The sequence below is a fragment of the Podarcis vaucheri genome, assembly GCF_965113315.1.
Source record: "Podarcis vaucheri genome assembly, chromosome: 3".
NCBI classification, from domain to species: domain Eukaryota; kingdom Metazoa; phylum Chordata; class Lepidosauria; order Squamata; family Lacertidae; genus Podarcis; species Podarcis vaucheri.
Window position 1 is genome coordinate 119,083,555 of NC_138761.1, and position 22,992 is coordinate 119,106,546.

General features: G+C 43.6%; 1 protein-coding gene across 3 annotated transcripts in view; it reads right to left on the bottom strand.

Annotated features, from left to right (window-relative positions):
* The window catches only part of FBXW11 (F-box and WD repeat domain containing 11), a 102,282-nt gene that overhangs the window by 26,687 nt on the left and 52,603 nt on the right, over positions 1-22,992 (bottom strand). For all 3 annotated transcript variants that reach the window (XM_082216392.1, XM_082216390.1, XM_082216391.1), the window contains 3 exons: positions 14,337-14,399; positions 10,558-10,783; positions 622-808 (listed from right to left, as the gene is read on the bottom strand). In XM_082216392.1, the coding sequence (XP_082072518.1) occupies positions 622-808; positions 10,558-10,783; positions 14,337-14,387 (464 nt within the window). In that variant the 5' untranslated portion in view covers positions 14,388-14,399. The remainder of the gene's footprint in view (positions 1-621; positions 809-10,557; positions 10,784-14,336; positions 14,400-22,992) is intronic.

Below are 22,992 nucleotides of genomic sequence, written 5' to 3' on the forward strand. Positions count from 1 at the left end.
TGCCAGCTAAAGACCTGTGTGAAGGCTTCCACTTGCACAACAGGCCTTCCCACCCCCTCGTGTGTGTCCCCTGAAATTGGCTCAGGATTTGTGTCAGGAGAGCATCCAGAAAAGCGGGTGGGGGAAGGTAAGTCGGGAGGATCGTTCTGCCTGGCAAGCTAATATGCTTGTGCAGGCAGAATGTTTGCAATAGTACAATGTTAAATTCCACCCAAGGAATAGTGGGGCCGAGATCATCTATGGCTTGCATGGCTCCTCCCGTATCTTGATGGCGCAGGGGAGCATGCCCGGGTATGGATGTAATTCTGGGAGACCACTCCCAGCATTTCTGCTGCGTACAAGTTACATTGCTCATATGGAGTTTAATATATTCTACCACCTCATAGAAATGCACACTTAAGGTGGCTGTCATAATGGCTATTTACAGCACAAAGGTAGTCAAGGAGCAAGAAGGCTAAAGACCAAAAAAGGGGGAGTAAGAGCACACAAGTGCCAATTTTTGAAGTCCTTCACTGTCATGTAATCCTTCTACTAAGAGTTTAAGTTGACCAGATGTGCCCAGTGTGTCTTGGAATTGTTTCTGTTCTAAAGCAAAGGAGCAAATTTTGCACAGATACTTACCAGCCCCTTCTTTCCGATAGCCCCTTCCAAAGCGGATCGGTTCGTACCATTCTTTCAATAAGCTTCTTCCATAGCATTCCTTCTGAAATAACTCGCTGCCATTCCTTGCACACCAGCTCTGCTGCACAGAGTGACCTGGCATCAAGGTAGGAGAGGATATTTTCTGCTATGTGATCTAAGCCTTGCTCTAGCAAGAGAGAAAAGAAAAAGAAAGCACTGTCAGTCTTTTCGTAGCCAATGACTCTCTTGCCTGCAAATGTACTGTGCATGCTATGAGGCTGTACTGCCTCAGGGGGAAAGTCACACACAACAGATTTAGCCTTTTTTCACATATTTATATCCAATTTATGGGACACAGGTGGCGCTGTGGGTTAAACCACAGAGCCTAGGACTTGCCGATCAAAAGTCGGCGGTTTGAATCCCCGTGACGGGATGAGCTCCTGTTGCTCGGTCCCTGCTCCTGCCAACCTAGCAGTTCCAAAGCATGTCAAAGTGCAAGTAGATAAATAGGTACCACTCCGGCGGGAATATAAACGGCGTTTCCATGTGCTGCTCTGGTTCGCCAGAAGTGGCTTAGTCATGCCGGCCACATGACCTGGAAGCTGTCATCTCAGCCAATAAAGTGAGATGAGCGCCACAACCCCAGAGTCGGCCACAACTGGACCTAATGGTCAGGGGTCACTTTACCTTTACATCCAATTTATTACTGCACAGTTTTGGATAAATGCAATGTAACACTGACTATATAGCAAATTGCACAGAACTGTGATAGACTTTGAGGAGCTCTTGGGCTTATGTGACAAAGTGCCTATGGATCCAAATGATGTTATCCCTGGACTGGGATCCAAAGAGCTACTTTAAGCATGCCCAAAGGTTTACTTGCTCCCAGTGAAGTTTTTACATTTTTTTTCTAAGAACAGATCCCATCACCCCCCAGAAATTGTTTTGAAAGTGGCACGCCATATGGCTAGGAGCCTGCCATTCCAGTTCAAAGCTCCATACTGCTCTGGATCCTGGCCTTCGTTCTTTATGGTAACATTGGTTACCAGGCTTCTAAAAAACCATTTTATCAAAGGCATGCCTACAAGCAGAGGCTGGATCAGACTAGCATCTACATTCAGCTAGAAGCCTCAAGCCATTTTCTCTCCAGAGCATTTGTCTAAAGTAAAGTAACTGCACATCCACACACATAACATCCACATACATTACATACTTGTTGGTCTTTTCTTACGTGTCAAACCTTCAGTCTAACACATTAGTATATTTGCCTGGAAGAGTCAACATGGTTGAATTAACCACCACGTGGACTGCCTGTGTTTTGATTCTTAACAACCCTCTTCCCAGGAACCTAGTGAGTTATGGATAGAACTTGGCAAGCTTATTGTTTTCTTGGCTTTTCAAACTCCATTACTGGTTATCTAAAAAACATAGTATTTTACTAGTTAGAACACTGAAATGCTGGTTGGCCAACAAACTGAAAAGCCACCCAAATTGTAGAACAGAGACCCAAGCCTCTTTTGGGGGGGCGGGGAGCCCCGAGGTTCTCCCATATCCTACAGATAACTATTTTGTGGGGTGGGGAGCCCCCAAGCACTGTTCCAGCAAGAAGTCCTGGGATGAATTCTTTGGGTCAGGAAAATGTCATGGTCTTCTCCACTGGAATTAGGAGACAATTGTCCAAAAGGATTCAACTGTTATTGATATTTTATTAACCAATTAACATAGTACTAGGGAAGGCAGGAGATTGACAGTCATGGTCTTTCATTCCTGACACATTTTTAGGGTAACATTGAGAAAGTGTGGAGGTGGATATAATGGGAAAGTATTCTCCTGGTCTCTTGAAAGAGATTCGGAGCTCTTTGAAGTATTGGTTCTTGGTGCATTTTCTTCTGTCTTTGCAGTGCTTGGCTAGAAACTGATTTCAGGAACAGGGGACGCCATCCCTGCAGTAACAGCTCAGTAGCTGGTGCTACCATCCTGAACTAGACACGCTGCTCTAAAGTTTCAACATGTACAAGCCTAGCAACCAATAATATGCACTTTCTACGCCAGCAAAGGAAAACCACCACATAATTTGGCATTGGCTGAAGATTTCAGTAGCCTGAGAATCCCGGCTTTGATGTTTTCAAGAAGTTTCAAGCCGTTACGGCTGCAAAGACAAGCTTGGTAAAGTGTGGCTAATGCCCCGTTGGAAGCCAGAAAAAGAAGCTAAGTATGATTTGCAGTGGTCAAGGAAGAGGCTTCAGAACTATAACCCTTTCCGTGCTTTGAAGTGTCAGAATAAAGCGAGGACGGCATGAGCCATGTCTGTTCAATACCTGGCCAGTCAATTTTCCTTGATGCACAGAGTACCCACAACCCTGTGTCAATACTGTTCTGGCATCTGATGAGGAAACTATTGTGCTCTTGTGCATTATATAGTTCAGGGGCAGCTGAAATCAAAGGGCAAAGCTTCCTCCTCAACACAGATGGAAGACAAAAACAAAAGTGCCAACCACAAAAGCTATTCATACTGAAGTGCGCCAGCGGCATCTAACCGTGGTGACTTTATTAGATGGGAAGACGGAAGTGGCAATGAGCTTTTGAGAGATGACAGAAAAATTTTAAAAATGTTAACAGCTTGTGCATTTCAAAAACAGTTTAATTTCCTTCAGACTTCACAAGCATCCTCTCTCTTGTGGTAAAGCAAAATTGGCCTGGAGTAGGTCAAAACAATTCTATAATCCAAAGTTAATGGATGAAACTAAGACTTTATAATGGAAGCTAGCAGCAGCTCACTTTCCAATAGCAACATTCAACCTTTGGACACTTTGGTTGCTTATATAGGCTAAGATTGCAGTTTATGAGTAATCAGAGCCCAAATTAAAAATCTAAACACTTCGGTTTCTACAGTTCAAGGTAGACCAATCCATCCTCCTATAGATATTGGCCAGCCGTTATAATCTATGGGGGTCTACCTATTCTGGCCAGTAAGAGGCAGACGTGCCAGAATTCTCACAGAAAAAGACTAAGGAGCATTCCTTATCACCAGTTGATTCTCTGCGTACAGGAAGGTAAAACTGCAACAGATGTTATAGCCTGCATGAACAGTTGTATCAAAAGGATCCCACAGTTCAAAGTAGTAGTGAGCTAATTTTCCGACTCTAGCAGACTTGAGGGACGAGATAATAAACATTAATTAAAATGCTAGAATACTCAGTTTACGTTTCATCCACTGTAGTGTAGCCATGCAGATGTATTCAGAAGTTGAGTGACAGCTCAAGGCAGCTTTCCCCAACCTTGGGTTCTGCAGATATTGTTGGACTTCATCTACCATCATACGAAGCCAGCATGGACAATTGTCAGAGATGGTGGAACATGTGACCCAGCCTCCAGAACATAGTAGCTTCTTTGGAGGGGAGACCAAACTACTTGAAGACTGCTCCTGAAGACAGTTCGGAAACTTCAGTTGGTCAAGAATTCAGCAGTCAGACTATTGGCCTCACGCTGGTGAAATTCTCTTTCATCTGACACACACTTGAGCAAGGTCCTTGTTAGCATACCTGTAAGTTATCCATTATATCTGGCTACACTCATTTTTTATTGATTTCAATTTTGTATTGATTTTAATTATATCAGTTTGGTTTGGATTGCACAATATTGCACAGAAATTTTTCGGATGCTCCTGCTCTGGGAACTTTTGGAAATTGAAGAGCCGGTTATAAAATCTCCACATAAAGTATTGTTGATCAGATTTTAGATACAGTGGTACCTCGGGTTACATATGCTTCAGGTTACAGATGCTTCAGGTTACACACTCCGCTAACCTAGAAATAGTGCTTCAGGTTAAGAACTTTGCTTCAGGATGAGAACAGAAATCGTGCTCCGGTGGCGCGGCAGCAGCAGGAGGCCGCATTAGCTTAAGTGGTGCTTCAAGTTAAGAACAGTTTCAGGTTAAGTACAGACCTCCGGAACGAATTAAGTACTTAACCCGAGGTACCACTGTATATCCTTTCCTGCCTTCTTCTCCATGTTTTATCTTAACTGAATCGTTTTTAAAACAAAATTTAATGAACGATCCCATGTCCAGTTCTGGGCACCACAATTCAAGAAGGACACTGACAAACTGGAACGTGTCCAGAGGAGGGCAACCAAAATGGTCAAAGGCCTGGAAACGATGCCTTATGAGGAACGGCTAAGGGAGCTGGGCATGTTTAGCCTGGAGAAGAGGAGGTTAAGGGGTGATATGATAGCCATGTTCAAATATATAAAAGGATGTCACATAGAGGAGGGAGAAAGGTTGTTTTCTGCTGCTCCGGAGAAGCGGACATGGAGCAATGGATCCAAACTACAAGAAAGAAGATTCCACCTAAACATTAGGAAGAACTTCCTGACAGTAAGAGCTGTTCGACAGTGGAATTTGCTCCCAAGGAGTGTGGTGGAGTCTCCTCCTTTGGAGGTCTTTAAGCAGAGGCTTGACAACCATATGTCAGGAGTGCTCTGATGGTGTTTCCTGCTTGGCAGGGGGTTGGACTCGATGGCCCTTGTGGTCTCTTCCAACTCTATGATTCTATGATTCTATGGGAAAGAACCAATCAGAACAAATAAATCCTGATGACTGATATAGTGTGGTGATTTATCCCATGTGGAACAGAACTAAAGGATGCATTTTTACTGAAATTAGTGTTCACAGACATGTGTGTGCCTGGTTTGCTGTACTACTAAAAAAAAGAACACACACTGCTGGTGACATGACTGGCTTATGATAATATTTAATATATTATACTTAGTATTACATATAGAAACAGAAAACAGTATTCCATACCTAAAATTACTGGTTTCATCCCTTAAATATAACTTACTTTAGTTTACAGTGGTACCTTGGGTTAAGTACTTAATGCGTTCCAGAGGTCCGTTCTTAACCTGAAACTGTTCTTAACCTGAAGCAACACTTTAGTTAACGGGGCCTCCCGCTGCTGCCGCGCCACCGGAGGACGATTTCTGTTCTCATCCTGAAGCAAAGTTCTTAACCCGAGGTACTATTTCTGGGTTAGCGGAGTCTGTAACCTGAAGCGTATGTAACCCAAGGCACCACTGTATTAGAATTTTTGATTTACCTTATATTCTTTCCTAAGGCCACAAAAGACCATCACTGTTTGAAAGTTACTCAATATAAAAACAGATAAAAGCTAAACAGGATAACTGGAAAGCCATCAAAGTTAACTATGCAGGTTATATATAGCCCCAGGTCAGTTTTGCTCCTTAAAAATAAGGATTTTTTTTATTCTTCTTGTTCAGTGTTAGAAACTCAGATATATAAACTAGGTGCCAAATAGCTTCTTAAACCAGGGTTACAGTCATCAAAACAGAATGTCTAGTTGCCATTTTGGGGCCAGACAGCTCTAGAGTCATATTTTTCACTACGACTTTTTGGTTCCTCAAATTCATTCTGATCGTGCAGATAAAATATGGCAGACAGAATTCTACAAGGTGTGCTGCTAGTGTATGAAAACAGTCAAGCTCCAAGGATCCACAGGCATGCATCTCCAGATGGTGGAGATGTCAGGTGCTACGAGGACATCTTCACTTGATGACAAGTGGTTGATAAAGGTAAAGGGACCCCTGACCATTAGGTCCAGTCGTGACCGACTCTGGGGTTGCGGCGCTCATCTCGCTTTATTGGCCGAGGGAGCCGGCGTACAGCTTCCGGGTCATGTGGCCAGCATGACTAAGTTGCTTCTGGCAAACCAGAGCAGCGCATGGAAACGCTGTTTACCTTCCCGCTGGAGCAGTACCTATTTATCTACTTGCACTTTGACGTGCTTTCGAACTGCTAGGTTGGCAGGAGCTGGGACTGAGCAACGGGAGCTCATCCTGTCGCGGGGATTCGAATCGCCGACCTTCTGATCAGCAAGTCCTAGGCTCTGTGGTTTAACCCACAGCGCCACCTGCGTGATAGCCAGGTGCAAAATGTGCCTGGTGAATTTCCAACACTGTTCTGGTTATAAAGCGAGGGTGGGTAACTTATAGCCATCCAGCTGTTGTTGGGACTTCAACTTCCACTACTCCTATCCACTGGGAATGCTGGCTATGGCCAATGGGAATCTGGAGTTCAACACAATCATCTACTATGGTAAAGGAAAGAACTGCCTAGTGGCAGTTATCTCAAACCATTAATTTACACCCTGGTGTACAATTGGGTCACCTTGGGTCACCTAATGCTCTCTTAGGGACTCCAGGGCAAAGAGCTAACTCAATGAACAAAATGGTCTTTCCAATTCAAGCCTGCTAGTTGCTAAGAAAGACTTAACTGTTGCAAAGTGCCTTTTCATAGATCAAACTAAGCAGTGGAGAACAGCTAAAAATGCAAAAGGGTACAGTTATTCAGGCTGAAGCACTCCTTCTCCACAAGACATTGTTTCTGTCTGATGTTCTATGAAAAAGTACACAGCAGTAAAACTTTCAAGAAAATATAACCCAGCAGTAAGAAAAGTTGAGGCTATCTAAACACAACACCTGCAGGGTCAATTCCAGGCTCTATTTCAATAACATCTTATTCACAGCATGACAATACATCTTGCCTCGCTTGAAGCATACGCCTTCATTGCTAACCACAAACTAACTTGACAAGAACAGACTATGCAAACTAAACATTCTACCACCATTTTTTGAAAGTTCATATCATAATTATCACTTTTTCCACTCAAAGGAAGCCAGAGACCACAACTATTTTCCATCTTGTCTGCATGCGGACAGGTGCAAAATCCAGAATGGATGGTAGCAAGCGAGAGCAACTTGAGCATTATTTAAGTTTATACCAGACTATCTTTTTCAGAACATTTTATTTTAATGTGGCATTAGCCAATTATGGGATTAATTCAGAACAGCTGACAGGATAATCGGCCAAGGCCATGTGTGTGCCATAATCAAGATTATGCAAACATCTTTTCTCCCTCTTGATTTGTAAGATTTTAAGATTGCCCCGGAACACAAATCTTTCAATGCCACTTGGTGCTTGCTCATAGTGCTAGTATTACAACACTATCCATACAACTGTAAACTAACCAAACATGTCACAGGAAATGGAAACTGCTCTTCATACAGAAAGCACAATTTGTATCACATACCAAGGTTTCATGCAGTCCAAACAACAGGCATTTCATTGCTCAGTGAAGATAAACCAAACAAAACCTTTGCAGAAAGTATATTGAAAGGCCAATGGGCAGGTGTTAGAAGATCCAAAATTCTAGCATCTTCCCTCCCCCAAATGGGCAATGGAAATTTTCTAAAGCACATGACTGAAGATTCTAGATACTGCAATGTGAAATCAAGACATTTAATATTTACCGTAGTTTTTGCTCTATAAGATTCACTTTTTCCCTCCTAAAAAGTAAGGGGAAATGTGTGTGCATCTTATGGAGTGAATGCAGGCTACACAGCTATCCCGGAAGCCAGAACAGCAAGAGGCATTGCTGCTTTCACTGCGCAGCGATCCCTCTTGCTGTTCTGGCTTCTGAGATTCAGAATATTTTTTTTCTTGTTTTTCCCCTCCAAAAACTAGGTGCGTCTTATGGTGTGGTGCGTCTTATAGAGCAAAAAATGTGGTGATCAAAGCTGGCATATGTCAGATGGTAAAATATCGCCAGAGATCAATGGTGTTCCAGCAATTCCAAGTGCCTTTTGCTATGTTCTCACCCTGAAGCAAAGTTCTTAACCTGGGGTACTATTTCTGGGTTAGCGGAGTCTGTAACCTGAAGCGTATGTAACCTGAAGCGTATGTAACCCGAGGTACCACTGTATTAGCCTGCAAAAAGCCCCTCCCACCTTCTTACCAAAGATGGGAAAGTGCCAACTAGATCTAGAGCTAGATCCAGGCTATGGAAAGAGCATGGGGGAAAACTATGGAATCAGGAGTGAGGAAAAGTGACAAAGGGGCTAACAGCAGATTAGATAACAGCAGGTTATCTAACAGCAGCTGGTTAGATAAAAATCCTAACACCCTTATGTATAGCAGAGAGAAGAAGGAAAGGTCCAAAAATTCATTTCTTCAGGTAAGTCCCATTATCACTCCTACAGACCTGTGCTTGACTAAATGCCTTAGAAAGATATACTAGAAATAGATCTCTCAGGATGCCTCTGAAGGACACACACCATTGTATAAGGAAACATTTTTTTATATTCGCTCTTTCTCTTTAAAGCATCTCTGTAGGTAAATAGTAGCACCTACAATTTTGAGAAAGGCATGCAGAGGTTTCGGGTGAACAAAGCAAAGCCTCAAGGTCACACAGGGAGTTTCTGCAGACTCAACTAAACTATGCCAGCCCGTTGCCAACTATAAGGCTACCTTTAAAAAGAAAAAAACTTGCCTGTCTGGTGAGCCTAATACTGATGAGTCTAACCGCTTACCAATTTATACAGCTTTGACCTTCTGCTTATTTTTAGATTCAGAACCTGCTTGCTTGCTGCATCAACCTGCCACTCTCAAACAGCAGCCCGTGCAGCACTTATCCTTTTCACTTATTCCATGCCATAGAGCAGTGGTGCCAAACTTTTTTCAAAGAGGGCCAGATTTGATGAAGTGAAGGGCCGTGAGGGCTGACCAAAGGGCCGACCACAGTTGTTGACCTTTTTTGAGGATTGAAGGATTGAAGTTGTTGAGATGTTTTTAGGATTTTCCCCCAGGAAATAAACTGCCACTGGGGCCTGATTAAACCGACCAGTGGGCTGGAATAGACCCCCGAAATGGACTTTGGACATGCCTGCCCTAAGAGTGTTTTGCGATCCATTACAGGTTCCGAGGCAGATCCTCAAGCTTTTGGTGCAACAGTAACACCTCCCCAAATCCCACTCTTCTCTCCATACCATAAAAAGCTCTCTGTCCTACAGCATCCCTCTAGGTTACGGGGTCCTTCCTCATGAGTCAAGGCCATGAGATACACAGCCAGTTTCTCATGCCTGTTTTGTATTACAGTTTCCAACTAGCTGGGATGTGTGGGCAAAACTCACAGGAATTGTTACTCATATGTCATTTAGGAGTGCCTCTGGCCCGTGTCTGGGATGAGAGGATTGCCTGGGCATCTTAAGTACACTGCTCTGAGCTCCCTGAGAAGGATAGAAACAGACAGTATGCTCAGATACCAGAACTGCAGGAAAGTTAATTTAATGCACTCATTGCACAATGGTCATAAAAGTCTTCAGGTTTACAAAAGGAAGCCAAGCATCACTCCAGCTGTCCATTCCTTCTTCCTTTTATATCTAGGGTTTTATAATATTCAAAGACATCCATATCAAGATTATACTAGGCACAAAACAGTGAATATATCTAATCAATAGGTTGGGGAAAAGGAAGACCCATTTCAACATAAATAAGTCTAAAACTAATTACAATCCAAGTCCTGATGGCTGTCAAAGGAAGTCACAACAACTTCAGTGGGCTTATCTGTCTAGGATCAATGAAGTGTTACATCTAGCACAATAATACTGAGTCTCATAATGAACAAGTGTATGAAGCTGTTTCTTTAACAACCCATCCAGTTTTGAAACAAAACTTTTAGAAAGAAAAGCTACTAGGCTAGTTTTAATACAACACACCTGGTACATGAAAACCAAAATAACTAGGTTAGTTGAAAAAGTATGGACCTTGTTTTACCTCTGAGACAGTTTCTAACAGTAGCTAGGAAACACAGCATTGAAAAATGCAGCACAAGTCTTGCATGTAAGTTTGAGAAGTTTAAAATACAATTCGCACTTCAGATAAAATCCCATTTAAAGACAAACAAAGCATATTCTATGTTTCGATGGAACAATACTGGCATCCAGTGGCCACTGCAATTATTCAGACACAGCTGACTGTTTTTTTAAATATGCATCGTACTGACTCCATTAACAAGAAATGATATTAGATCATAGCACACACCCATTTTGTACATTCCTTCTTTTAAATGTGATGCAGCTTACCTGGTAAAGCAGTGATGAAATCCCTTTGCAACATAGGCTTTAGGTAAGAATTAATATGTCCATGCTGATAATGACACATTCGTGAAATAAGGTGTTCCACAAATTCAACCTGATCCGATTCAGACCACTGGTCAAAATATTTAATGCACAAGTCTTTTTCCTTTTCGTAGTTTCCTTCAGATGGTCGTTTCCTTGAGACTATCACAGATGAAGTTCCATTGCTTATCTGTTTTTTAAGAACACAAAATTAAACCATAACAGCATTTCAAATTCTACGTTCGGGGGAAAAGGTTAGATATAACTAAAATTAACAACAACAATCACTCAATCAATCAATCAATCAATCAATAACAAAATAGCTACTGGAACACCTTTTTTGCACTCTGGACCAGAATTTTCCCATCAAACATTAGTCTGCACACATTTGGTACATTCTTTTGACATTTCATTTCTATGTGGGTACTATTATGGATTTCAGCATCTGAATTGCTGTCCGTTGATCTCCCCCCTGCCCCATAAAGGAGTAAATTGTGCACATTATTCCAGCAGTTGTTTATGATCAGTTTCTTAAACAAACAATACTTTTGATTGACGTACGTATACACAGTGATAAAGACAAACTAGCTAGTTAAGTGGCTGGATACAGATAAGCTTGCTGCCTTTAAGATGTACAGCATGAACAAGGCACAGGAGTTTTCACAACAGCTTGATACAATTTCATAAACTGAAACTGTTGCAAGAGCTGCAGTCTGACATAACGAGTGTGGTTTCACATAAAGCCAACCTGAACAAATTGGGTCAGCTACCAAATCAAATATCTGAGTGCATCTGGAAACTGCATCAAGCCAGGCACCTATTCTAACTAGACTGTATTGTGTGAAAAATGTTCTAATCTCTACAAATTGTCCACAAAATAAAATAAGATTCAGCAAAAGACGGGAGAGCTGTTAGGGTAATTTCCACAGTTATTAATCTTAGGCTACTAAAAGCAAGCATGTCAGCTAATTTCCTAATCTCTGATGAGAATCTCAATCATTGCACTCACAGCACCACCTAGTGACTGCAAAAGGCAAAACAGATGACAAGAACTTGTGAACAAGGAATCCGAAATTCACGATCCACAGAGAAAAAGATTAATTCACAGTACCATGCAGAAAGGCACTAGACAAAGCCCATTGACTGTTGAAACTTTGGCGATAGCCCACAGGGGCCTCAGACATCAAGCAAGAACAGTGACAGTCCACCTTAGAACTCAGAAAAAGCCTCCTGAAACTTATAAATGTGAACCTTACAACTGTTCCTTGACCCCTTATTCAAGGGTTGTTAAAAAAGTAGAAACACATAACATCCTTGTAATTTATATTTGCCTAGAATGAGTAGCAATTCCTGATATACTTGCAGGGCATGTGTGGATAACCAAGTGGCAAACTGAGCCTGCCACTTCTACATAACCACACAGCAATATACTACATTTCTTGGCCACGAAAATACAATCCATCAGCTTGCAGCTCTGAGTTGTATCCAACACAACCATTCCAGTTCTGCACAACAGAACTTCTTTCTCCTCTGGCACCCCCTGAGCACACTCCAATATCTGCATGCAGGGAGAGGAAGGGAAAGCTCTGCTGCTTGTGTGGTGTTGCATACAACCCAAGGCCTTTGAGCCTTAATGGCTGTAGGGTGATGTGTTAAAAGTGTAGTTGCTATAGCTCTGCAGGTTCTGTGCTGTTCCGCTTTGCATCTTATAGCCAGCACAGCTAGCGTCACACAACCACTACACCCCTTCAAGCTCACCCAGTGATAAATGCCAAGTGACAGTGGCATGTTGAATGAACCCCATTTCCAAAATGGCTGCATTTGTAGCTGAGTAAAGTGCCATTTGAGATCAGGGAGCCAAAAGCAAAGAAAATAAGGATTTTGGCCAACAGAGCAGTGATGCTGTGATTATTAAAAGTTCCAGGAGCAAACCCTCCCAAAGTGAAGATGCATTTATGTAACTGCCACCCTGTTGTAGACCACCAAGAAACCCAAAAGTTGAATTACCGTATTTTTCTGTATATAAGACTAGGTCGTCCCCCCCTCCCGAAAAAATAATGTCCAAATTTTGGGGGCGTTTTATACATGGGGGCCATCTCCCTTCCCCCATTTTCTTAAATCGGGATCCCCAAAAATTGTGGGTGTCATACATGGGGGCGTCTTATAGACATAAAAATACGGTATATCCAAGCCATAACTTATAATAATAATATTTGTATACCGCCTTATACCTGTAGATCTCATGAATTTTGTCTGGTAGCTCTTGCATATGCCAAACTTAAGAACATACCTGTCAGGGGTTCAGGAGCAGAGACGCAGAGAAGGGAGGAGACAGAGAGCGAGGGGGAGGAATACGAAGGAAGGATGAGTGGGGATGACGACCCGAGATCACCGAGCCTGTCCAGTGAGTCCGAGGATTCCCAGAAAGGAGCGCCAGCGGTCAGAGCAAGGGGGGAAAGCAGGGGGACACCCCAGGAAGAAGGGTCCAGAGAGGGATCAGAGAGCAGCAGTTGGAGATCGGGACCCACGTGCCCAGCCGGGAGCAGCGGGGAGAAAGGGGACCAGACATCGGGTTCCGGAGGCTTTCAGCAGGAGGGAGGGCATGAGTCAGGAGTAGTCACGCCCACCTCGGGGAGCGACGAAACGATCAAGAGGAAGGTAGAGAGTTGGGCGCGCGCGCCAAGTTCAAATGCAGCGGAAGCTGGCGCAGTAAGCAGCCCGGAGAGTGAGCCAGGTCCCAAAGCCCGCCGCAAGGAGGCGGAAGGGTCAGGGGGGTCCGCGTCAGAAGAGAGTAGGAGAGAAGAGACCACGGGGGGCAGAAGGACCCAGAGACGGAAGGAAAGGCGCAGGAGGTGGAGCAAGGCTAGGGTATTAAGCTGGTGTGCTAGAGGCGGAGACTCAGACGGGTCTTCGCCGGTCTGACATAGAAGACGTGGGGCTGCACATTGCAGTTTGGAAATGGAACCTGTAACCCAATAAAGACTCTTTTAACGTGAACGCTGGCTAACGTGGTCCTATGTGAGCTGGGACTGGGTAGCAGCCCTGACAGTAAGACCCGTCTCTGTATAGCTTCGGACACCTGAAACCTCGCAGCGGAGGCAGAAGCAGCGAGAGGAGGAAATTGGTGTTTGGGAGCAAGCTCACAAAGGTTGGCAGAGATGACGGAAGCAGAAAAAATTTCAGCGCTGCAACAGGCAGTGACCCAATTGAACGCAGAGGTACTGGCATCCAAGAAAAGGGAGCAGAATGCTGCGGCCGCCTACAGAGATCTCCACGCCAGGTTTGAAGCGTTGGTTAAGCAAGGGCAACCGGGACCCAGACCGGAGGGGGTTGGGTTGGCACGGAGAGCAGGAGGGCTTGTGGCTCACTTCGATGGGAATTTGCAACAGTACCCCAATTTTCGAGCAGACGTAATGTGCGCACTGCAACTGCTGGCAAAAGACTTTAGAGATGAGGAAGAGAAAGTGGGGTTTATACTATCCCATTTGCATGGGGATGCTAAAGCGTGGCTGCGCAATTTGTGGAGGGATAAAGATCCGGCGCTTCAGAGTGCAGATGCCTTTATCAAAACGTGGTCCTATGTGAGCTGGGACTGGGTAGCAGCCCTGACAATACCAATAGCATCTGAAGACACTATGACTGGGGAAATGCCAAAGGCAACAATTCCAAAACAATAATAAAAGAAAAAGGACAGCATGATGACATCAATTTGCTGCATTTTTTTAAAAAGCAGAGAAGCCTACCTGCCACAGTGTGTTTTTCTTTGGAGACTCATCTTCATTCTGATCCTCCATTACTGATGTGTTCTAGGAAAAGAATACACATATAAACTAAATAGGCATATAAACTGAATTTTCTTCTGCATTATTATAAAAATTTTACACCAATTTCAGAAAGCAAATTCAGAACACTATACAATCCTACTCATAGTTATAAGATACATGCAATAGTTGTGTTTCTACATACTGATACCCAGCTATGTAGATTCGCCATGTACTGATATATAAAGTAAGTCTGCAACTTACACACATTTAATTTGTGTGCATTTAGCAATCCGCACATGGCGAAAAATTCAAAAGGAGCCAGAAAGGAGGTGGGGTTCCGGAGAAAATGACTTTGGCAAACCCGCCCACCACAGATCCCAATGTGTTTTGACAATATGTAGTTTTGGCTTTAGGCGCAACCTCCAAAATGGAATCCCCACATAAGTTGCGGGCTTAGTGTTTTAGTAAAGAGTAAGAAAGTAAGAGAAATAGAATTTCTTTGATCACTACTCATTTGGTTTTTTAGTGGAAACAGCCCATTTTAGACATCAGTTTCTCATCCGAGAATAATGAAGAAAATGTTAAGCGACACACTTCCTTGTATGAAAACAAAGGTCTTTTTAAAAACTTTGAACCTATAATAAAAAGTTATTGAACTCTGAGCCTTTGTCTATATAGTACTACTTCCTTCCTACATATCAGATTCTTCAACCTATGCATATTTCAAGTAAGAAGATAAATGCAACTGTGAGTTGCATCCAACACTATACACCCAGAGGTGCACTCCATTATCTTTCAATAATAACAATAATAATAATAATTTTTATTTATACCCCGCCCACCCCAGCCAAGGCCGGGCTCAGGGCGGCTTACAAGCAATAATAAAAACAAGTTGAATGACTACAACTTAAAAACAAAATTAAAATACAACATTAAAATATTGAAACATTAAAATATTAAAATGTAGCCTCATCGCAGGAGGAGAAGGAAAAGAAAAAAGAAAGAGAGGGAGGGAGGGAATCAAATTGGCTCCACGCCAAAGGCCAGGCGGAACAACTCTGTCTTACAGGCCCTGCAGAAAAAAATCAGATCCTGCAGGGCCCTGGTCTCAGGAGACAGAGCGTTCCACCAGGCCGGAGCCAGAGTTGAAAAGGCCCTGGCTCTGGTTGAAGCCAATCTAACCTCCTTAGGGCCCGGGACCACTAGGGTGTTGCTATTTATGGACCCTGAGGCTCTCTGTGGGGCATACCGGGAGAGGCGGTCCCGTGGGTATGAGGGTCCTAGGCCATGAAGGGCCTTAAAGGTCAAAAGCAGCACCTTAAATCTGACCCTGTACTCCACCAGGAGCCAGTGCAGCTTGAAAAGCACTGGGTGAATATGCTCCCGTGGCAGGGACCCCGTGAGGAGCCTCGCTGCAGCATTCTGTACTCGCTGGAGTTTCTGGGACAGCTTCAAGGGCAGCCCCGCATAGAGTGAATTACAGTAGTCAAGCCTAGAGGTGACTGTCGCATGGATCACTGTGGCCAGGTCGGGCGGGAAAGGTAAGGGACCAACTGCTTGGTCAATTCATTTCAATTCAAGACAGATGGATGACAACAACAACAACTGCAGTTCCAACTCATGAAGCAGAATTTCTCTTTCTACTCCTCACCGGTGAAGCCATCTGCACCACCACCCATATCTTCTCTCAAGGGTCCTCCAACCCTCTGGAGCTGATTCTGGAGGCATGTGGCAGCAGGGGCTGTAGGGGAGAGGAGAAGAAGTAGAAATCCTGCTGCGTGGGCAGGAATCTGTTGTGCCTTACACAACAACACTGTCCCAAAGCCAGATTCTTCTCTCCCAGATCTCCTTCCCAGGCACTACTTTGCCAAAGATCTCAACCATTGGCTATGAGACCTCATAATGCATTATTGCAGAGCAGCAGACCAATGATGGAGAGGCAATAGCAGGGTGCTAAGGGTCAAACTACATGTGAAGTCAGTCATGTGCTTAAAACAAGCATGCTAATAATAATAATAATAAAATAAATAAATAAATAAATAAATAAATAACTGCCTAAATAAATAAATAAATTTATACCCCGCTCTCCCCAGCCAGCACCGGGCTCAGGGTGGCTAACACCAATAAAATCGCAGTAAAAATAGGGAGGAAAGAGGGGGGGACACAAAAAAGCCAATTTAAAATACAGGTTAAAATTCATTTTAAAATGCAGCCTCATTTTAAAATAGCCGATAAATCGAGACCATAAGGGGCGGGAAACATAAGGGTCAGACTGAGTCCAAACTAGAGGCCAGGCGGAACAGCTCTGTCTTGCAGGCCCTGCGGAAAGATGTCAAGTCCCGAAGGGCCCTAGTCTCTTGTGACAGAGCATTCCACCAAGTCAGGGCCAGTACTGAAAAGGCCCTGGGCCCTAGTTGAGACCAATCTAACTACCTTGCAACCTGGGACCTCCAAAATGTTGTCATTTGTGGACCTTAAGGTCCTCCGCGGGGCATACCAGGAGAGGCGGTCCTGTAGGCATTTTTTATTGTAGGTATTATTTATTGTCTACATTTGTACAGTGCCCAACAGCACATGTTCTCTGGGTGACTCACAAACAAACCACAATGAAAATACAAAACAACAAAAGCTGAATCAAAATTGGTACTTTCTGGCAGATATACAGTACAATGAAACGTGAGTCATAAACTGGGACACTCAGATTTGAAAAGAAAAAAAACACTCAAGTTGAATTTAAAGGTTCTCAGCTTGGACAGAAAAGATGCTTTAACCTTTCTGGAGAAAAAGCAGCTGCAGGGCTGCAACCCAGAACATGCTCCTGACTGGGGTCCCCTGTTGGTTTTCTAATGAAAATCACTCCTTCCTGGCTGTTTTTTGCTCCCCAAGAGTACTGTTTAATGCAAACAACACCTTTCGGGCCAAAAAGGAATCAGGTTAGGAAGGACGGAGAATTCAGCAAACTGGTAAGGGGCCTAATTTGAATCCTATACAGTGGTACCTTGGGTTACAGACACTTCAGGTTACAGACGCTTCAGGTTACAGACTCCACTAACCCAGAAATAGTACCTTGGGTTAAGAACTTTGCTTCAAGATGATAACATAAATTGTGCTCTGGCGCCGCGGCGGTAGCAGGAGGCCCCATTAGCTAAAGTGGTGCTTCAGGTTAAGAACAGTTTCAGGTTAAGAATGGACCTCTAGAACGAATTAAGTTCTTAACCCGAGGTACCACTATAGATGCTTTTTCTTCAAAATAGCAACAGCTAGGTTGAGCATACTTGATGAAACAAGACTGGCATCTTATGTAATTTGGCCATAAGAGGGTTCCTTAAAGCCAAACCAGAATCAAACCAAATGGAGATAAGTTTCTGCGAAAGTGTTATGGTTGATTCCCCAACACATTTCTTCCTCTCGTCAGCAGTTGTGGGCTCTGTTCTTGCAACACCAGAAATCTGCGGGAAATATTGGCCTATTTAGGAAAACCAGCTTTATAGGCACCCACTCAAAATTTACCCGTCTGCCCAAATATAGCTTACGTGTATAGCTATGTCAAAAAAGAAATAAATTATTCTGCAAGAGGCGGCTCAATCATGAAAATAAAGCAACTTTTATTCTTTATTTACCCATCCATCTATTACTGCAATATAAAAGGACACTGTTCCTTCCTTTGGAAGGAAGGGTGGAATAGAAATTTAATAAAATAAATAAATTAAAAGAGTGCATTATTTATTTGCTAGACTTTCCAGAAGGGTATACCTGAGCTTAATCAATTAAGAGCAAAATGAAAGTACTCCACAGTTCTTTGGAAGAACTTTTCATCATATCAGGACTTTTACTTTGATCCCTTCTGTTTCCATATGTTGAGATCAATGTGTGTTTAAAGCAGTGGTTCTTAAAATAATAATAATAATAATAAATCTATCGGTCACATTTTCAGAATAAAAATTTACTTGCACCACACCTAATTTTTTTATTGATAAGAAATACATTGGAAAACAAAAAGAAAACTCCTAGCAATGCTTGATTTATAACAAAGAACACAACTACTTTATAATATGAACATGGAACATCCAGAAAGTATAAAATAATGCAGCTATATAAGAACATAAATCGTTCCAGAAATATAATTATAAACGAGCCTCTTACAAATGTACTTTAAGTAGGTATACAAACTCAATGAGAGGTGTGAGTTTGCTTTTGCCAGATAATTTCATATTCGTCAGAATTGAAAATCCGTGTTCACAACAATATGTCACGGAGAACTATAGCAATGCTCTTGAAGAGGCATGGATACAGTTTCTGTTTGTGTGTATGTATACACACACACACACACACTACTGTGGTACCTTGGGTTACATACGCTTCAGGTTACACATGCTTCAGGTTACAGACTCTGCTAACCCAGAAATATTACCTCGGGTTAAGAACTTTGCTTCAGAATAAGAACAGAAATTGTGCTCTGGCGGTGCGGCAGCAGCAGGAGGCCCCATTAGCTAAAGTGGGGCTTCAGGTTAAGAACAGTTTCAGGTTAAGGACGGACCTCCGGAACGAATTAAGTACTTAGACCACGGTACCACTGTATTTTAATTTGACACTATATCATACTGTACTGAAATGTTTAAATATTTATGATTATCCTTGAATCTTCCCACCACACTTGCCATCCTCTCCTGCCACACCAATGCGATGTGCCACACCCTTTGAGAACCACTGGCTTAAAGCACAGGAGCCTCTGGCTCAAGAGAGGGCTGATCTATGGGAGGAAAACTAATAAAAAAAATTAAAATAAAGATTTTGAGAGGCAACAATTAAAACGTGCTAGCCAAACCCTGGAACTATAATGGATGCTAGGCATAACTCTGACATTCTGCAGTGTTCCTATGAACAGCAGGAATGGGGAGGCATTGGAGTTCCTTCAGCCAAAAATCACAGTGCTTTACTGAGTTATGTGACTAGTTGTGTGTGTTCATAATGGAATTATCAAGACTCTTTGTTGTTGTTTAGTCGTTTAGTCGTGTCCGACTCTTCGTGACCCCCTGGACCAGAGCACGCCAGGCTCTCCTGTCTTCCATTGCCTCCCCCAGTTTGGTCAAACTCATGCTGGTAGCTTCGAGAACACTGTCCAACCATCTCATCCTCTGTCGTCCCCTTCTCCTTGCGCCCTCCATCTTTCCCAACATCAGGGTCTTTTCCAGGGAGTCTTCTCTTCTCATGAGGTGGCCAAAGTATTGGCCAAAGCTTCATGATCTGTCCTTCCAGTGAGCACTCAGGGCTGATTTCCTTAAGAATTGAGAGGTTTGATCTTCTTGCAGCCCATGGGACTCTCAGGAGTCTCCTCCAGCACCATAATTCAAAAGCATCAATTCTTCGGCGATCAGCCTTCTTCATGGTCCGACTCTCACTTCCATACATCACTACTGGGAAAACCAGAGCTTTAACTATACAGACCTTTGTCGGCAAGGTGATGTCTCTGCTTTTTAAGATATCAAGACTCTTAGTATACTGAAAAATGGTCTAACGCACAGCCCCTGAGGCCGTTTTTTGGCAGCCCTCAGGAACACTTGACCCACCCCACCCTCGTAGCCTTCGCATTGCCTTCCCAAAACCAGATAAGTGAGGCTCTGTGCTTTGAGAAAGGTGTGGGGGTTCTGGAGGGCTCATAGAGTCCTCCCACACCCTTCCCAAAGCCTAGCTGGTGCTTTCCCAGCTTTGGGAAGGAGATGGGAAGGCTCTAGGACCCTACCAGAGCCTCATGCCTCCCACCCAAAGCCCAACACCTTGCTTAACCAGTTTTGGGAAGGCAGCATGAGGGCTTAGTGGGGATGGGGATCAATTTTTGAGCTTGCTCTCCCCCACACCCCACATGCGCAAGACAAGGCAGTGTGCGGCCTGCAAGTCCCATGTCTCAAGTACTCTTGTGGCCCACTTGGTATGAAAAGTTGGGCTGCCCTGGTATACTGTATGACTGCAGGCTAGAGGGAATAAAAGAATCAGGCAGAACCAGTTAGAGAGACTGGGCGTTTATTCCATGTTGAGAGTAAATAAGGCAATTATACATTTCCACAGCCTAAAGAATTATGGCTACAATGCACTAATTTATGCTTATTTTAAAAACAGTCTAAATACAAGTTTATGTTTTACTGAGATATTCATGATTGCTCTGTTTTGTTTGTAATCATGGCTTTGCCTGGACTAGTTAAGCTTTTAAGGACAACAAGGAAGGTTCAATTACAGTAACACAGAAGACAGTGGAAATGAGATTGGTTATAAAACTAGCTGTTTGTTCATTCAAAGGGAAGCACCTTTCTGAAGAACACAACTGATGTGGAGAGGGGCACTGCTTTGGTCTAAGAATATTCATATCATATGGTTGGAAAGTACCTCTCCATTTCATCTAGTTACTCATTTTTAGGAAAAATAATTATTCGTTCTCCACTGTATCTGAGGAAATGTGTTAATATGTATCTAAGCAAATGCCATGTTCCCTAAAAACAGCCTCTAGTATAAACTTAAGTCTCTATTCATTTGTGAAGAGTGAACATTTTTGAATGATGTGAAGAGTGGAAAGCCCTTTGTCATAATCAAGTAATAACATTAGCAGCTAATATCTGAAGAACATCAGAGGTTCACAGAATAGTTCTACTAGTGCAACTTTCAAACTGTATTAATCTAAATGTATTTTAATGTGGACACGATCTATTGTAAAAAAGAAATCTCTCTGTTTTCATACGGAACTATGAACCTGGTCACACGAAAGAAGAGAAAAGGTGGCAGAAGAAAACAGTCTGTAGAGAGCTTTTGGCCACAGTATGTAGACTAGATGAAAAACCTAAATGTAACAAATAAAATAAAGGGCTGTACTAAGGTAGTGGCACCAGTTAGGGAGCTGATGGGAAGAGGGAAAAATAGGAGGGAGGAAAGGCATCACATGAAATTGGAAGTAAGCTGAAAAAAACACCCTCAGAAATACAGTGTTGCTCCTGGATGCGAACGCGATCCGTTCCGGAGCCCCATTCACACCCTGAAGCGAACGTAACACGCGACTGCACGTCTGTGCGTGTCGCGTTTCGCTGCTTCTGCGCATGCCGTCATTTTGAGCATCTGCGCATGCGCAAGCGGCGAAACCCGGAAGTAACACGCTCCGTTACTTCCGGGTAGCTGCAGAGTGCAACCCGAAAATATTCATCCCAAAGCTACTTCAACCCGAGGTATGACTGTACAAGATATTATTTCTCATTTGGATGGCGGAATAGCTTGGGAATAGTGAAGTGCAGCGCACACACACACTTATACTGTAATTAATTGAAATGTCAAACATGATCTGTTATGTACGGAATTTTAAGGCGTACAGTACAAATTTAAATGCCAGTCTTGCAAGCAATTATTTGGAGCCGTATGCCCTGAACTCCTTGACTGCCTGCCCTTCTTCCTCCAATGACCCTAGCTTTGCCTCCTTTCCTCCTCTTCCAAGTACACTTCTTTACCCCCAAACTCTATACCCCCCACACCCCACATGAATTCTGCTGAATGGGGCTTCTACATTGGACAGGACACCGTATTGATTACAAATATGGCCGACACCTCCCTTTCTAAGATACTAAGAGCTTCTGGCTCCTGGTCACCATGAGGAAAGTCACCAATCCCCACCATGCACATGTCCGGTGCAAGGGCAGTACATGGTCTGGATGAATGCAGAGGTTTACTTTCCCTGAATGGACCACACTGCTCCCCAAAGAGTGCCTGCTAAGTGGGAACAAGACACATTCCCCACAGTTAAGAGATATAAGCTCCATGACTGGAAGGAAGAAATCCCAAGGCAGGTACCATACTGCTGCCACTGTGAGGCTTTCTGACTCCCTTCAGCATTTTAGCGTGTGGCCCTTTAAGGCAAAGGGACGCGGGTGGCGCTGTGGGTTAAACCACAGAGCCTAGGGCTTGCCGATCAGAAGGTTGGCGGTTCGAATCCCCACAACGGGGTGAGCTCCCGTTGCTCGGTCCCTGCTCCTGCCAACCTAGCAGTTCGAAAGCACCTCAAATTGCAAGTAGATAAGTAGGTACCGCTCCGGCGGGAAGGTAAACGGCGTTTTCGTGCGCTGCTCTGGTTCGCCAGAAGCGGCTTAGTCATGCTGGCCACATGACCCGGAAGCTGTATGCCGGGTCCCTCGGCCAATAAATCGAGATGAGCGCCGCAACCCCAGAGTCGGCCACGACTGGACCTAATGGTCAGGTGGGCCCTTTACCTTTACCTTTAGGCAAGGAGGGAGAAAACCGTATGATCAATCATGAAAGCACAACACAACTTGGGGGAAAACACAAGGGCAACAGCCTGGAGACTGCATGCACACGAATCTATCCGTACATCAAGGATGTAATTTTAAATCTCCCTAGGCCAGGCATGTCCAAAGTCAGTTTTGGGGTCCTAATGCGGCCCCCCGGCTGGTTTTTTCCGGCCCCTGTTGCAGTTTAATCCTAAAAAAAGTTCTACAACTACAAAAGTTTGGGCACCCCTGCCCTAGGCGATCTGACGGATGCCTTTTGTAAGTCCATTAAATATCACAAGAAATTACGGAATTCTTACTTTCTGTGGCCAGCACAGCACCAGCAGTATCTGATCTAACAACAGGAAGTAAAAGACACG